Here is a 17,687-nt window from a genome sequence, read left to right as displayed (position 1 = left end):
AAAGAAGGAAGCGGCCGACCTAAAAAGCGGACTGAAGAATTAAAAGAAAATGTCCAACAAATAATGGAAAATGCGCCAAGAACTTCTGTACGTGTTTTATCACAAATGGTGGGAGTATCAGTCGGTACCTGCCACACAGTGTTAAAAAAAGATTTGCGTTTGTTCTCCTATCGTTTAACTTGTCAGCAAGAACTTCATGAAGTTGATTTTCCGCGACGGGCTGTATTTTGTGAATGGTTTTTAAACAACTACGGTGAACTTCATAATATCACCTTTTTTTCTGATGAAGCCTGGTTTCATTTAAGTGGTTACGTAAACTCACAGAATATGAGAATGTGGTCTTCTGAAAAACCAGATAACTTTTTTGTCGAGGGCCCTCTACACGCTCAAAAAATTGGAGTTTGGTGTGCTCTCAATCGAAGGAGGATTTATGGACCTATTTTTTTTAATGGTACTCTTACTGCGCAAAGGTATAGAGAAGAAATTATCGCTCCTTTTGTTAACCAGCTGGAAGAAAACGAAATTACAAACTTTTACTTTCAACAAGATGGCGCAAGGGCACATACGGCAGGCGAGACGATGAATATGTTGAGGGAAGTTTTCCAAAATCGACTAATAAGTCTCAATGCTGAACATGAATTTCCACCGAGGTCATGTGATATTACGCCGTGTGATTTCTTTTTGTGGCCTTACCTTAAAAACACTATTTTTGAACTGCCTATTCCTGATTTAAACCATCTGCAGGCTCGACTTATAGACAAGATTCGTGAAATTAACAATACCCCGAGCATCTTAGAAAATGTCTTTAATTCTTTGAGGAACAGGTGTGAAAAGTGCTTGGAACAAGGAGGGGGACACTTTCAGCAGCTGCTTTAATTTATTTTTATAACAAGGAGGGGGACACTTTCCGCAGCTCCTTTAATTGTTTGTTATTGTTATCACGATTATTCTTTAAAATAAGGTTATATAGTCATTAACGTTATTGAAACTGACAGCTGCTATACAGCTCGTTATGAGGTTAAGTTGGTCGCTATAAGCTACTCCCTACGTCCAATGTGTCAGAGCCAACTTCGACCACGTTTTTATTTGAACGCCCGTTACAACAATCACATCACATACATCGCACATTTTAAAAAGTTGATAACGTTTCGAAAATCTATTTTTGTAAAAAATTATAAAAATAATTAAAAACAAAGAGTCATAAGATAGATTTTCAAATTTTTCATGAAATTTTTAGTTAGGTAGAACTATTTTCACAAAAACAATCCTTAAGGCGTAAGGGTTTTTAGCATTACTTTTTAATTTTTTCCACTGGTGAAAAATACCCATTAAAAAAGGAAAAACATTCTATTAATAGCAAAAAAGGACAAAATGAGAATTGCGAATTATAACAACATTCGCTTTTTTAATTTTATTATAACATTTTTTTTGTAGTACATATAACATTTTTGGGACTTATTCCAGACAGCGTAGGTAGTATTCCCCGCCTCCCCCGGCCCTCTATTAATATTAACATATTCGTCATTTATCTACACCGTTATCCTACGTGACTACAATACATGCGGCGGCTATAATTCCGCCCGGCATAATCTGGTTACAAGGAGCCGTCCCGCTCCTGCCGGGGTCCTTTATATCGTGTTAGTCTCCTGTCCGGAGGCTATCGCCTCTCTATTTATCTTGGCAAGTCCCGACTCCGTATCCGGCATACATTAGTTAGCAGCAGTGGCAACATAAGGCATCCGACTGTCCTGCGGCCATATGGGCCGCTCTGCAGGAAGGCAGCCGGCATTGCAGGAGAACCCCCGCAGCGGGAAAATTGCCGCTAATACGGTGCCCGATTAGAGCCGGCAGGATGAAAAGGCATGTAAATGCTGTGTTTTCGGTGAGAGGGTTTCATAGTTCTGTAAATGGAAAGTGAAAGGAGAAACTGTACTTCTGTTCGTAGTGCAGACGAGGCGGTGTATTATTATTATGTAGGTCAGGTCGATGCTTTTGGAGGCAGGATTCTTCGTATTTCTCAAGCAGACGAACAGAAAGAATATAAGAAAAAATAGAGGGAATAATCAGATGAAGTAATTAGTGAAAATGGAACTGTAGTAATTGTAAAGTGGTTAGGCAACACAACTATGTCTTGCTTCTAACTTTGCTGAGATACTGAAGATAAAGTGAAGAGATGCGATAATGTTTTGGTTTAATAACCTAAATTATGAAATCTTTTGAAATGGAGAACAACGGTATTTTCATAAAAGCATACAAAATGTATTGTGCGCTCACTTCTTCATATACGCGTCATGAACAAAATGAGTTTAATGTTCCAAATCTACTATACATTTTCATAAAACTCTCATTAGTTTTCTTACACACCCTGTAAAAATGTACAACTTTATATAACGAATATCTGGAACAATCTCTATATACCATTTTTATATTACTCGCTACAACCCCTGTTCTGATTCACAACTTACACAGAGTAACAACCCTTCCTTGTGGGTAACACCGTATTTCTTCCGGTCGTTAGAACTTTCCACGTAATCAGATATCACATTGTATAAGATTACAACAACAGAGTTTCGTTCATCTACCCCGTGAAATTATATCACCTCTGCGAAATTGTTTCAAAGTCTGTAAATCACGCCGTAGCTGGCGCATTACTCTTATTACGCCCCGTGTGCTATTCGGCGGAGAGCCGGTGTTATTTACGTTGCGCGTAATAACCTTATAGCAGGACATGAATATGATCGCGGCCTCCTGGGATGTTTTCCTCGCGTTTAACCGTTTTACTCTCACTTATCTTGCTGTTTATGCGCTTTTAAAATTCGCCCGATAGGGACGACCGCAGTTGATATGACAATTGGATGGAACTTGTTGACAATACGGAGACCTTGAAAACTTTTTCTTTATAGATAAATTCATAGCCAATGATTTCCAATTCTTTTAGCTGTATGCGACTTTTTTAGTTAATGGTATTGTAGGAAACAACTGCACCACTGGTATATCACCCGGCTGACATTGATTTGCAACCGCAATATCTAGTAAAAAGTTCGCAGGATCTTCAGATTAATAGGTCACTTTGTGTCAGTAGACATAAAGTAGCTATGACATATGACACATTCCTTGTAAGTTATATATCACCTATAATGTATTCATCATTAGACAATATTAGTTAAAATTTTTGTAATTACCATAGAATCTTTTAAAGAAATAGTCATTCAAGTTAACAAAGTAAATAACACTTGATTAACTTAAATTACATTCGACATTTTAGGGTTTTCTACCAAAATTTCCAAAACAGCTCAAGCTATCAAGTTAAATCAATTTGACAGATACTTTAACCATAATCGAAATACATAGTGCTTAGTGTTGTTTTACTTTTCTGCATTGCTCCCTTATACACTCTTGTTAAAAAGAATTTCATTTGGAAAATTTGGTTTTGGTTAGGTATTTGATCTATCGAATACCATGTGTTCTAAAAATGCAGTTTTTTCTCTGTTATTATACTCTGTGCTCTATTTACTTTATGCTAAGTATTCTCCCTGTTTACTTTATCTATATTATACTATCAGAGCATTGTAATACAGAATAACTATAATGTCGTTTAGGATTTTATAAAACAGAATTGCAGGATTAGAGTCGCGAGAGTCCCAACTTCCTAATCCGAAATGATCTATAGAGAAGAGGAGCACTCTGCAGTTCTTCAGTACGACAACTGACAGACAGAGATAGCAGAAAAACAGCAGAGGAGCTATATGAACGATACAAAGAGAGTGAGAAGGATAGAGAGAATTAAAATTTTCACATATCTTTCGAATTATCGAGCCAATCCTCCGAAGCTCTAGAAGAATTGCTCTACAAGCAGCCATCGATAGTTGTAGAGACCAAAGTAACATCGTCCAGTTACAAATAACTAAGTGATTACTCATGCTGCAGGTTCAAGTTATTGGGTCGTTATCTACAGGAAGCTGCGGCTAGTTGACCAACCCCTAGCAGTTCTGATTCGATGAATTTCGACAGCACTAACCGTAGATAACTTGAAATTATAACAATTTTGGAAGATAACACTTTTATTCGTCTTAATTACAGCGTTGGTGAAGTTGAATCTATAATCGTCCTTCTGAGCGGCTGGTTGGGTATTTATACTATTTATTATCAGCTAGCAACTCAGCAGGCGATTTTCCATTGTCAGCAGAATAATAATAGAAACTTATAAGTAAAGAATTGTTATAAAGCAATATATGAATAATGTTAAAATATATATACAGGGTGTTCGGATAACATTCAGATGGAAAAATCCAGCAAGACAAATTTGTGCAGCCACGTAATAGTGTATTCGAATATCTATCAAAAGAATTTGGAACCAGGACAGTTTCGCCAAAGCAAAAGACAGCTCCAAAGCTGCATAGTAGACATTTCACTTCATTTCCAATAGGCCTATATATTACAAAAGACTGGATTCAGAACTGTGACAAAAAAGTCTCGGTGGGCAAAGTGTTAATAGTAGAACCTATTCCCGTCCTGCACTGGCCCTTCTCGTGCTACTGGAGCCTCAGTCACTAGGAATTGAGGAATTAGGTTACCATAGATTCCTTTAACAACGTATATTACTCGCGGAATGCACGTTATTGAGTCTCTCGCTGGTCTGCCTCTTTCCATTTCTGCTATTCCAACCAAGGCTTGGGATCTGGAGCCTGGTGTTTAGAAAATAGGACACACTCTTTTGTGGTTTGCCTATAACACCATCTCGACGGCACTTTTTACTAAGGTTTCCTACTTGGACTATTTCCAGTAGTTTTGTTTATTCCACTTTTGATTCTTTTCTTGTTCAACTCCTTAGTGTTCTTTTGTTGTCTCTGTTTTTGGGTTAAGAGCATTTTGTATTGGCCTTAAAACTGCATTGATGCCTGGGGATTCGAATGATTGATACAGAATCTACGTCCGAGCTTGAGCTGGTTCGGTTAATGGACTGCAGAAACCACAGTTGACGCTTAATCACACTTCTTGATAGATCCACCAATTCTTGAAGAGGATCATCGCTATTGTTTTTTGTCTTTGGTGTTTATAGGTTTCATCGATCGTTGTTGTTGTTGTTGTGATCCTTTGTCGATTGAAGTTGGACTTCCAGATTTTTGGTCATCACATCATTTGATAGTTGTGACTCTATTTTTTTGAATTTCGTGTCGTTTTACTAAAAAATTCGAAACATTGGTGATTTTTTTGGTGATTCACCTCTAGGCAATCGCTCTGTCAACAGTATCAGACTCTTTGGATGTCGTTTGCTCTGGCTTTGTGAGTCCCGAGCAATTTTCAGGTCCATGGACAACAGTGGATATTAGATTCGAAACATCGGTGAAAATACATAACGTCCTCTATTTATGAAATTTCTGGCTTTGGATTCAGAACTTGGGTGAAAGTTGGATGATCTCGTGATACGACGAAAAAAGTTTTGCACTTCTAATTTAAAAAGCGCAGTACTAAATAATTCCCGGAACATAGTTATTAATAATTAAGCGGCGCGTAACCTAACTTCTGCCGTCGGCTTAACCTTGCAGTAACAGTTAAGCGTTTAAACTTGTTAAGTTTTTTCCCGCAGGCGGGCGACGTTGTAAACACGACAGCCGCAGTCGACTGTCTCTGCAGGGCCGTTTCAGCGCCAGCCGGTTCACGCCAGCGCCTCCTCAGAATGGAAACATAATTTATAAGCGATTCATAATGCGGGAGTGTCGGCAAGAAATTGAGTGAAAGTTTCTAGACATCGCGAATACACAAGCAGAGCGGAATTCCTCGGCGCGGAAACTTTATTATTCGCCGAGTTAGGGGGCCATTAAAGCGAGAGGTTTGCCGTTGCCGTACGACAGACCAATTTCAATATTACGGATAGCCAGGCTGGATCGTAAAGATGAAGTTCCGGCTGTTAAGGGGCTAGTACTTTTATCTGTTATGGCTGGATGTATTTACGTTTTATTTCTCACTCGTAAAAATTATAAGCGATATGTTTCTTCCAGCGAGCGCCGTTTCTTGTACTTCATCACTTCGTTGAGGAAGGAATAAATGTTTGAAATCTTTTGTTTCGAATTTCCTCTTTCCAATTTATTGTAACATTTTTACTACTAGTCCTTGTACTTTTTCCTTACTAATAATACAAAATCCTGAAATTCAGCTAATAATCCAGACGGCATCTGTTTCAAAAAGTCCATATTTGGGTGAATCCTATATCCACGGAGATTTTTGGCTTTTGCATAATAATTTTGCAATCCAAATTTTGAAAAAAAAATTGCAAATTTTCAAAATTTTGCACAGCAAAAACCAAGGCCCTTAGATATTTGAAAATTTAATCACATATAGAAGGGCTCTCAAGCTTTCAAACGCTTTTTCATAATTCGAGTCCGTCAATTAGCAGAGCTCTGGCGCTTGTTTAATCATTGGTCGAATTTTTGTACTTACAAACAATTAGAATAACTTGAATATTCAACCAAATCAAATTTTTTAAAATAGGTTTTAGAAGTTCTTGGAAAAACTCTTCTTAAAAAAAACAGATCGATTGGTCAATTAATTACGTAGTTATAGCCGATCAAAGTTAACCGTCATTTACACTAAATGTACTCGGACATCCTGGCAAATTTTTCGAAAAATACCTTTGGTATTCCGAGTACTTACCAGGTCTAAGTTTGCAATAGTTTTCTTCAGTTGCAACCTACTTTAAAACGTGTTCAAGTTATTTATGCAAGCGAGAAATTCAAGAAAATCGTACGGGTGGTGGTGGTGGGGCAAGCAGAGAGCGCGGCCGCTTCGGCCTGCTCGAAATTGAATCGGCGAGTTCAAAATCGCGACGCGCTTAAAAATTTTTAATATCTCAGCTTCTAGAGGTCCGATTTTGATGATTTTTTTTTAAATCGATGTCTCGCGAAAAACAATTAGCGTATTTTCAAATGCCTGTCTTTAATAATAATTATTGGTCCTTCAACAGTCCGATAATTATTTATCTTTAAACTTCCTCTAATTATCAACTTTATTTTTTTATTGTATCATAGGTAAGTGTATAAACTTATATACTGTCTATCAAATATCAAAAGCAAATTTATTTAAATAATCTAAAATTGTTTAAACAACAATTATTTTCAAAATATGTCGAAAATTAGTAATAATGGGTTAATTTTTCATTTGCTTATATTTTAAACAATAAATAATATTTGAATTATACTTTAATCACAAAAGAAATGATGATTAAATTAATAAATTAATTATAATAAATCAATAATATCTGATTCATGCTTAATTGCATTAATAAAACCTGCTTTAAAAAATTTAATTACAAACATTTTTTCCTCTTCCATTTTCGCCTAAAATCAACTCTTGGAAGGATACATAATTAAGTAGGAAGAAAAATATGACATTTTCCGAATTTCTTTAATATATTGTGCCGCCAAAAGTTAAGCCACATTTTTTTATATGCGCATAGAAAAATTTTAATTTCAAGTCATATTTGAAAGCCAAAAAGCCAAAAATCTCCGTGGATGTACGATTCGCCCAAACCAAAACAGATACCGCCTAGTTTATGATATAAATTAATCTAGACAAGTTGTTGACACTTTTGATAGTATTGTTATTACCCGTATGCGCAAGCAAATTATTTTTAAAATACTACTACTGCGTATGAAATTCGGTAGGTTTGTGTCCAAAGTGCTCTTTTACCTAAATTCGTTCAACTGAAAATAGCATTGCTTCAATAGTATTGAGACTTCTGGCACCTTGTTTTGCACAGATCCTAATGTACCATCTACTTCCATAATTTTAAATGCAATAAACCTTGAAGACAATAAATAAAAATCAATAATTTATATGTAAAAATCTCTATATAAGTATCAAGTATGTTGAACTGATTGAAAAAGTCCATGTCAAATTTATTAATATAATTAGATTTGATTAATCATAATAAATAATATTTCTCTATGAAATTTTCAATAATAATGTCTATTCTACGTATAATATAGAAAAACTTGTTTTTAATATGAAACATTTATTTTATTTAAAATTCCCTTCTATGTTTACTTCAAAACTAATTATATTAATTTATTTAATATACTTGAAAAACACTAGCATAAATTCAGGACCTGATAGATTTTCAAAAAATATTACAATTAGTTCCTATGTACCATGGGCGTACCTTCGTTGAAAATATTTTTTTAGAATCTAGTTTCGGTCCTATCTTCCACAAAATTCGAACGAATGGACTGAAATTTTGTTCTGTGAGGTTTCTGAGAATGCTAAATTCTTTTGAGTTATTAATTTTTGGCTATATCATACAAGGTGTTCAGTGCAGTACTCCGCGGGAACATTTTAGGTCCCAATTTTTTCGAGGTTCTTTTTGCCTCATTTCGTCACTTGCTGTTATGGCAAATTTTATTCTAAACAAAAAAGGTGCTCTTGTAAGAAATTTGCTGGTTGCTAAACTTCTTTGGCACCTAGTTACTATTACTACTAATTTCATTAATAAAACTCAAAATTAAAGTTATTATTTTAATGGTAATGGTGAAAAGTAATAGTTGGTTTATTTCTGGAAATTTCCTTCGGAAATGATATGTGGATCACTTGGGTTTGATTGTATTAATAATGCTCAGAAATGAAAGAAGAGTACCTATAATTCTTTTACCGAAAGCATAAATTAACAAAATTTTACCGAACATGATTACTGTCTTGGTTTAATTCTTTAGGACTGGCGCATTCGCCAAATTTTAAAAAATGATATTCCAAGTGTCTAAATGTGTTTAATAATTTTTAATTGTAATACCAGACACGTCGGTTTATCCGCTGGTCGCTTGAGGCGGGCACCCAGAGTCCCGGGGCCCAGATGGGTCCGGAGGGGCCCGGACTCATCCAGAATTTCTAGTTATAAATTTCAATAGTTGAAAATAACAATTCTTTGGAAATACAAAATATTGAAAGAGTTTGCGATAATAATCCTCTCTATTTCCGAATATTTTGACTCTATTGCAAATTTATTTAACTATACCCATTTCTAATGCGTCGGGCAAACTAACTTTTTTTGTCTTAAAAAGAATAAAAACATATTTTAAGTCAAGAAACCCTTGTTACATCGTCACTCTTATACAATAGTGACACATGAAAATGTGAAAATGAGTGACGTGAGAACAAGTGATCGCAATATCAACAGATCGCGGACTAAAAAACGAAAAAAAACATCGGTATACAATTATCGACAATTGCCAATCAATTTCCCATTTTCATCGCGCTCCGTTTCACCCGCCCGGGAAACGCCGAAACGGACCGTGACGTTTTTCCCGTGTACTGCCCGGTTATGAATTATTTGTTTAACGCTTTTTAATTTGATTATTTTTCCTGTGTGGATATCGGCGGTCGCGATGATTAATCAGGGCGAGGAAATTAATCCAATCAGGTCGTATTTGCGATCGACTGTGCGGTCTTTTCTTTTTCGTTGCCAAGCAGGCGGGAACTCGATTAAATGCATAATTGACACGCCGTATGGAGTCAAAGTTTCAATCACATTTTGAAATAAAAATGGAAATTAATAGAAAAATAAACGGATTCTTGCAGACCAACCTGAACTGAGTAAAACACTATTAGTCCAAGCATTATAGAGAAATGCTTACAGAAATTATTACCTGGACAAAAAAATATGACCGTACAGAAAATTAAATTTTAAATTGAGTTTCTTATTCTTTAAACTCGATCCAAAATGGCCAACATGGTTAAAAAAAATTGCAAAGTTCCAAAAAACGGTTTTTCCAAAATAACTAAAAAAATATAGCAGTTATTGAAAAATTTTAAATGAGAAAGTTGTAGAGTTTAAAAAGATCTATCGACTGATTTTTTGTAACTATCGATTGCTTTGTTACTTTTCGAGATATATCGAAAAAACCGTTAAAAATCTTCTCTTATTTCTTCTTCTATAACTCGTTTACATTTACGTTCCCATATTTGCTATTTACTGCAAGCATAGCCCGCGGCAAGCCAAAAAAGTACATTTTTGAAAAATTTAAAAATATTAATTATTTTTCGAGATATATCGATTTTTTGAAAAAAAGGTGCTCTTGAAAATTGGCTAGATCTTCTCAGCGGATAGCCCTACAGTAACGATTTTCGGTTTATTTTCTTCGTAAAGAGTTATATTATCACGCTACTAAAAAATGTTTACGATTTTATTAAATAAGAAACATGAAATACATAAAATATTTTCATTGTTTTTATTGCAAGAAAAATGTATAAACAATTTAAAATCTTTTTAGTTTATTCTAATTAATAAGTTATATTTTGGTAGAAAAATGATACATGTACACTAAATGTAAAGATTTTCATATTTCTTTAAAGCATTCTTGGATACAATAACTAAAAAAGGCAATTCTAAATTTGTAACTGTTTAACGTCCATATATTTTGAACATTTTGTGATATAAGGCGAAAGGTAAAATACATTTATCCAACACTTGTATATAATGATACTATAATTTCTTAGGTTTTAAAGGAATAATGTGGCCTATAACTCACTAGTGAGTTATATGTCATAAGTCACTAGTGAGTTATGAAACCCTTGGTTACAGACACAATTTAAATTTTATATGACACTCGTGTGTTACGTACATATACATATAAGTCACCTGGGAAAATTAGCCCAACATTTCCCAGCGTGACTTATACATACAGTAACGCACTAGTACAATAAATAAGTATTATTGGATAATTCGTTGACTTTGCCGTTAGGTTGCTAGGGATAGAAGTAACTATCCTTACAAGTAATTTCTTGCGTAACTTTAAAAATCTGCTTTGGATAGTGTTCTTATTGTTTTGTGAGTGGACTGTATATTTGTTGGGTTTTTATCGAGTTCTTGTATTAAATAGTTCAAAATTCAAATTATCGAGACATTTATTATTTTTATTTATATTATTGACAGAAAGTGTTTCCTAGTTACATACAGCTTACTATTTTAATTAATAATTATTTTATAGATTTTAAAACTAAGTAAACAGATAGTTTGATTTATTTGACACAAATTTGAGTATCTATTTATCCGTAAATTTAATGGTAACATTTCAAAAACTAAAATAAATTACTGCAACTTCTATATTTAAATCTTTTCTGTTAACGCAGATACTAAAATAGGAAAATTTATTTTATACCTTATTGAAATAATTAATACTTTTCTCATTTAAATCTGTTTGTTTTAGGCTTTGTGCCAGTTAACTTAGTATCATAATGTTTAAAATCCCCTATAAAACTTAATTGCTAACCTTCTAATTATTTTATTTAATATTATTTTTATCCAGTTTGTTGTCAATAGTGGGAAGATTAGAGGCCAAATTTCAAAGAAAAACAGCAAATTTTCTCAATTGTCGACGTTTCGTCACTTATCGTGACATCCTCAGGACACTATAAAATTTAATAATTTCAAAATTACATCACAATTTATAAATAACAAACTTAAAATTAAAATATTAAAAAATTAAAAAAGTGTGTCTAAAACATTACAATAAAATGAATACAGTAATATCTATATAAACATGAAAAAAAAAATTACAAATACAGACACACTAACAATTTTGATATGTCACAAATTTAAAAAGAAAAGTATTAAAATTACACAAACAAAATGTTTTTATATAATAAATAATAAAATAACAAAATATGGTGAATGAACAAGAAACGCAACAACCAACAACCTGTACATAACATGCGAAAAAGAAAATTTTAAATTAAAATTAAATCTACGTATATTGTTTATATGTTACTCACATTACAGATTTAAGTGTTTCACTGTGTTTTCCTAGTCTCGTTATACATAGTATGTCATATAACAATCTTGGACAGTATAGATATAGATATATATTATTTTTATCAAACTTACGTTGCTTGTTTATGTATACCAATTAATCAAGAAATTACTATAAAATATATTCTGTTGACTATTAATATTTGTATAAATTTTAACAAAGTATTTTTGTTGCAGATTCTTCCTTAAATTCTTTCTAAAATGCAACCAAAACTGCCTGAAGAATGCTGGAAATCCAAGAGACATGAGAAGGTTTCAAGTAAGTGAATAATATTTTTTTAGAAGATGATAAAAAGGTATTTCAGTGTCAATGAATAAAAGATCCATTTCTTAAGTATGTTAATAATATAATTTTGTTGAATATAAAATTGTTATATTTAGTTTTAATTTTAGTTTTAGTTTTATATAGGTAATAGTTTATGTATTATATTGCATATCGCAATTTGGTTAGATGTACAGGGTGTCTTAATATTTCAGGTACAGGGTTTTCTGTCGAGAATGCCATGTAGCTTTTATATTATCGACTTTAAGACTTTTTATATTATTGACTAAGAAAAAAGTTTTCTTTAAAAACGAATATCGTATATAGACATCTTGAAGTAAGTTGCGCTTTTCGATATTTTTTATTTTGTTTTTCTGGTTTCAAAAATATGAATATCACACGTTTGTTTCAGTAGTTTTTTTCTAGATATTAGACTTTCTAAATTGCAACTACAAAGTATTACCTAGAAAAAACTATAGAAGCAAACATATGACGTATACCTATTTATACTGTTGAAATCAGAAAAACTTTAAAAAAATATGACATACATAGAAATCGCGTATCAAATTACTTTTTTCTAAAAACGAATTGGAACACTCATATAACCATACAACTTGTATAGGATTCTTTTTAAGGTAAAAATGAGGAAGTTAGACGACTGATCATGTTCCACGAGAAACTTTATACCTACGTATAGCCACTAGACTGTTGTTTAGCCTAGACTGTAAATATTGGAGTAAAAATAATAGGTAGTGTTCATTACATTTACCTCTATCTGGTAGTAGTAATTGCTTTGTTCAGAAAACATCAAAATTGTAGGCTTTCTAAGAAAGTTAAGTTCGAGGTTGGAACTGATATACAGATGCCATTTTTTATTATGCCTATCTAATAACAGATAAGAAATAATTAATTATACAAATCGCGTTTGAAATAAAAAAATAAAAAGAAAGAAACTTTTGACAACGAAAGAGAAAAGCTTTTGCTTTTATAATAAGATTTGAAGGTCATATCAAATATTATTTTAACCGTACAAGTTATATGAGAAAGTAAAATTTTTTCTAATTCTGTGCCCCATAACGACTAAACAAAGCTCTCAAAGTTCTATTAAATTCTCTTCAATCAAAATGACAAAAATATCCCTTTAAAATATAAAAAGAAAAACTGCAAGAACAAGCACCTCTTTGACATTATTAAATGTGTACGCCTAGACTCAAGCTGTCAGTAAAACACTAAAACGGAATGTGCAAACAGCGCAATCTGGAACGCTTTGTATTCTAATAAAACCTACAAGGCAGACATTACAATCTCCGCTGTAGCATGCTAGAGACACTCGTAAGGAATTCCTGTGAAAATTACACGGAACTACAGCGCTATCGCCATTTCTTTCAATTTCCATACGCGCTGCTATGGATTTGCCGGGGCAAGGCAAGAATGGAAAATATTTTTATTTTCTCCCGCGTCACAGGGTAGATCGGGACCGAATATAAGGACTGCGAGAAATAAAAAAAAGGCGCAGGGGCGTATTTCCTGATTTGTAACAGAAATTAACACTTTAAAAATTTAAATGTATTTATGTTAATTTTCGAAAATGATGTAGTTATATTTTATTGTCACTACTACTCAATTATCACATCTGTTTACGAGATACCGAGGATATAATTCAATGATGGGTGAGGAGGCCTTAGTTCGCAGAGTAGTTGCTTCCCATAATACCATTATTTATTGTGGGGACCGCCTAGCCGGGTATCTTGGCCGGTGGATTTCGATCTGTCGAGGTAAGCATCACGGACGCAGGCTGGAATTTGGATGGGTGACCTAAGGCAGGCTCGGGGACGTGGCTGTGGCAGCCTACCAGAGACCTGGGTCTCTCAACATTTGCCGCATGCGTGTGGTCCCCGATAAATGGTAATGAGAACAGAGCAAAGAAAATCTCTGTAACTCAAGACCATGCTATCATACATAAACTGTACGAGACTTCTCTGGAGTATTCTCTTGTAGCTTTAACGGCATTTTCCAAACATTGAAAATAAACTGGCAACATATTATACGCTTCCACATTCGTAAAAGGCATTTTCCTTGTTCACAAGTACTTTTCCAACACAAATAACACTAATTTTGCACGTAGCAAGAGCTGTCACATTTCATTTGAAATAATTTTTCAGTTGTCTATTTTCATACGGCATTGCCTGCCTGGAAACAATTGTCTTTATAAATACTCAGATATTTGTAATTAATAAAAAAAAAATGGAACGTTGCAGTTATCAAAAAATTTCAAAATATAGCAAGTACTTTTTTAAAGACAAGCTTGGTATAGTTTTACAATTTTATTTTGGCTTGGACTATGCCAATTTTATTTAGAGAACTAAATAAAGGAAGATGTTCTAGCACAATTTCACTATTTTATTAATAGTTCTTTAAAATGAGCCGTCGTTTCTTGAAATCGACTAAGGCATTTAGAAGTTATGATAATTTAAAAATTTCAAGATGGCGTCCTTTATACTGGCGTTGCTATGGTAATAACAAAAAAAAGTTGAAACAAAACTTATAAAAATTTTCTGGAACAGTAAGCAGTTGAGTCCTCTAGCGGTGAAGTTACAAACTTGAAAATATTTTAAATCAATTTCCTTTGGCCATATTGTTAATAGATTTTTTACCCCATAATCAGCCGCTCGGTACCGTGAATGGATCACCCTATATATTTATAGCTACCGTGTGTGGTGTGTGACGGTATTCACTTGTCTACTATTGTTTTCTATACCGCGCAAACAGTAAACACTTTTTAACATGTTTTTACGTATTCTGTTTGAAATTTATGATTTTTAATTCATTAAATCTAACACTAAAAGTTATCTATTATTTTTTTGTATATGTGTAGCTAAGTAGACAAATATACTTCAAAAAGTCATAGGCATACAAGTTGCTTTACGAAAGGGGCTGACCTCCTATGTCTACGGCACTGGTAATTTATACTCGGCATTATTAGCATAGTTTTGTAATTAATAATGTACTAAATTTTTTAAAGCTGCCATCTGAGTTCTTGAAATACTTAAAAAGTTGATTTTTTTTGCTTGCTTTAAGTCTGTATAAAAAATAATACTTTTACAAAAATGAGCTATTGCTAAGCTAAGAAGTCAGAGTTTTCCTACAAAGTTTGTTGAATTTGAAATTGTACGTGTAAATATATTGCTTCCATTTTTTTTTGTCTGAACTTACTGGAATAAAATATTTCTTTCTACATTGTAACCGATTTAAGTCCGGTCCTGCTCATTCACGGTCTCATTTATTTCCCATGATCTCATCCGAGGAGGCCGGGCCCGAGCACGGCCTCCTATATCCAATTTCTCCGTAGCTGAAAACTACCTCGCCAAGTGGCCATTCATATCGAAGTTTTAGCAGTGCTAAATATTGAATTTATGAAGCCATTAGCCGCCTATAGACGGGGCGTTCTCAAAATCGAGCTAACGGACAAGTGAATTTTTCATCGCTTTGGCGAGTCGAGAATATTAGGAAGCCGGGAAGTTAGGCTGTTGAAATATATACCTACTTGTTTTTTTTTTCAAAAGTGGAAACCTTTTTGTGAGGAATCCTACTCAAATGCCGAAAAATTTGGTGAAAATCAACACATTTTATTATAAAATTGAAATACATACATATAAGTTGTTACGGGCTTATTTTTTTCTTACTATTTTATTTAAATTTATATTAGTCCTTATTAAAAATAGTTAGGTATTTAGGTAAATTAGGGTATTTAAGTATTTTCTATTTTAAACAAATATTATGGTATGGTTTAATTTGTATTCTTCCCAAAATTTTTCAATTTGTTCATTAAATTATCGTCGGTAGGTAAATATAAAGTTCCCTGTCGATATACGGCCGAACGGACTTTTTCTTTCCTTTTTTCTTGGTCTCAGGCATTTCTTACTTCCTCCTGGGCTCTTGGTCGCGAGAGAATTGTCGACTTAGCAGCGTGTGTTCTCGTTACAATAAATATCGCTTTTGCGGATCTTGCTGCATTTTGTGGGCAAAAATTTGTTTTGTTAGTTCTGGTGAATCCAGTGTCAACCGTTGTTGGTTGGATTTGTGCCCATAAAACCCGACATAAGGTACCACTCACCACGAGGCCGCCCTACAACAAAGGTAAAACTTTAAATAATCTTCACTAATTTTCTATATCTCTACCTCACTGGGAAACCTACTTAGACATGCTTCTCTCTTTTTTTAGGCCTCGTAATCGTCCTCGTACTCGCACTCATCCTTGTTTTAATTTCATCTCATTATATTCGCACTCTCACCCTCAACGTCACCGTCTTCGTCGCTGTTAGTGTACTGGGTGTTTTCCTACTTCATCCTCATATACCGGGTGATTCATTGCCAGTGGAAGTCCAAGGTATCATAACCCCGGACCTTGGTTAAACAACGCAGGCTTACTCCTCGCTTTGGTTGGATTATTATCTGCACTGGAGAGCAGTATCCCTATCCAAGACTCGCCTGACATAACTCCCAGTTGCTGCCTGGCTTCGTGTCCTTTTGTGGATGCTCCTGTATGGTTGGAGTAGTAAATATTCCCCTGCATAATCGTTGAAACCAGTCACTGGTGCTGCAGAAACCGCTCAGATAAGCTTAATTTTAAGTTATGCATGTTACATAGTTAATCCTTATCTGATTTAGCCTGATCTCATATAGTATATATTTTATTTGGAAATTTAGCTTAGGTGGTAGCAATTATCACCGCCTATTTTACTTATTCTATTCCGCTACCAGATAATTACTTTACTCACCTTAGTAGACCACTTAGTTTTTTCCCCTTGTTATTTAGTTTGGCGTACTGTTAGGTAACTTATTAGTTAATTGTTTTAATAAGGTACATAAATTATTTACTTACAATTCTTGCTAACCTTTTCCCTGTTCTTTTGTTATAGTTTATAAATTTATATTATTTCGATATAGGTAACGGTAATAATTAATAAACTTTAGGTTCGCTTACAAAACTTTTGATAGTATTCATACTTTGTTTATGCTAAGCTCAATTGCCCTTGTTACTAGTTAAATGGCCTTTATTCGCTTACGCTTTACTTAATATTGTTTCCCAACAATCTAAAGAATATTAAAAACATATTTAATCGATTAGGCACTTAATTTGAGTTATAAGATATAAGTTTTATGTAATTTATTTCTTCGAAAGTCTGTACACCGAACCAATAGCGCTATCGGAGAGGGTTATCACTATCCTTATTATTTAAATTACCTATAGTTAACACTATTTTGCCAAACATACCTAAGAGGTGCATAATCGGCCAATATTTACAACTAAATTGATTTAGCGATTGTAGCCTTTAGGCACCGGCCATTTAGATAAATTAAAGTTACCGTTTGTATAGTTACTTTCTTAGGGCTTTTATTTGTACCTTTTTCCCGTTTTTTTTTTGTACTGTAAGGTTCCGGCGTCTCTCCAGCCTTCTTGCGTATTGTCCATCGGGTTGTAAAACGGGTGGCGCCTTAAGAGAATTATTTTCAGTTATATCAACCCCACCCCCATTGCTGAGCTGAGCTAGGGCCAACCCTATAGTTGGAGAGAGCCTTATTGTCCTTGGAAAGGAAAATCTATTAAAATTTTATTTTACCACCCAC

The 17,687-nt window shown here is 33.9% G+C and overlaps 1 protein-coding gene across 1 annotated transcript in view; it reads left to right on the top strand.

Annotated features, from left to right (window-relative positions):
• The window catches only part of LOC108905704 (transcription factor collier), a 204,941-nt gene that overhangs the window by 149,325 nt on the left and 37,929 nt on the right, over window positions 1-17,687 (top strand). Inside the window, exon 8 of the mRNA XM_018708688.1 lies at window positions 11,975-12,056. Coding sequence (XP_018564204.1) covers window positions 11,975-12,056 — 82 coding nt within the window. The remainder of the gene's footprint in view (window positions 1-11,974; window positions 12,057-17,687) is intronic.

The sequence above is a fragment of the Anoplophora glabripennis genome, unplaced genomic scaffold (genome assembly GCF_000390285.2).
Source record: "Anoplophora glabripennis isolate ALB-LARVAE unplaced genomic scaffold, Agla_2.0 scaffold31, whole genome shotgun sequence".
NCBI lineage: Eukaryota > Metazoa > Arthropoda > Insecta > Coleoptera > Cerambycidae > Anoplophora > Anoplophora glabripennis.
This window is presented reverse-complemented; position numbering and strand designations above follow the sequence as displayed.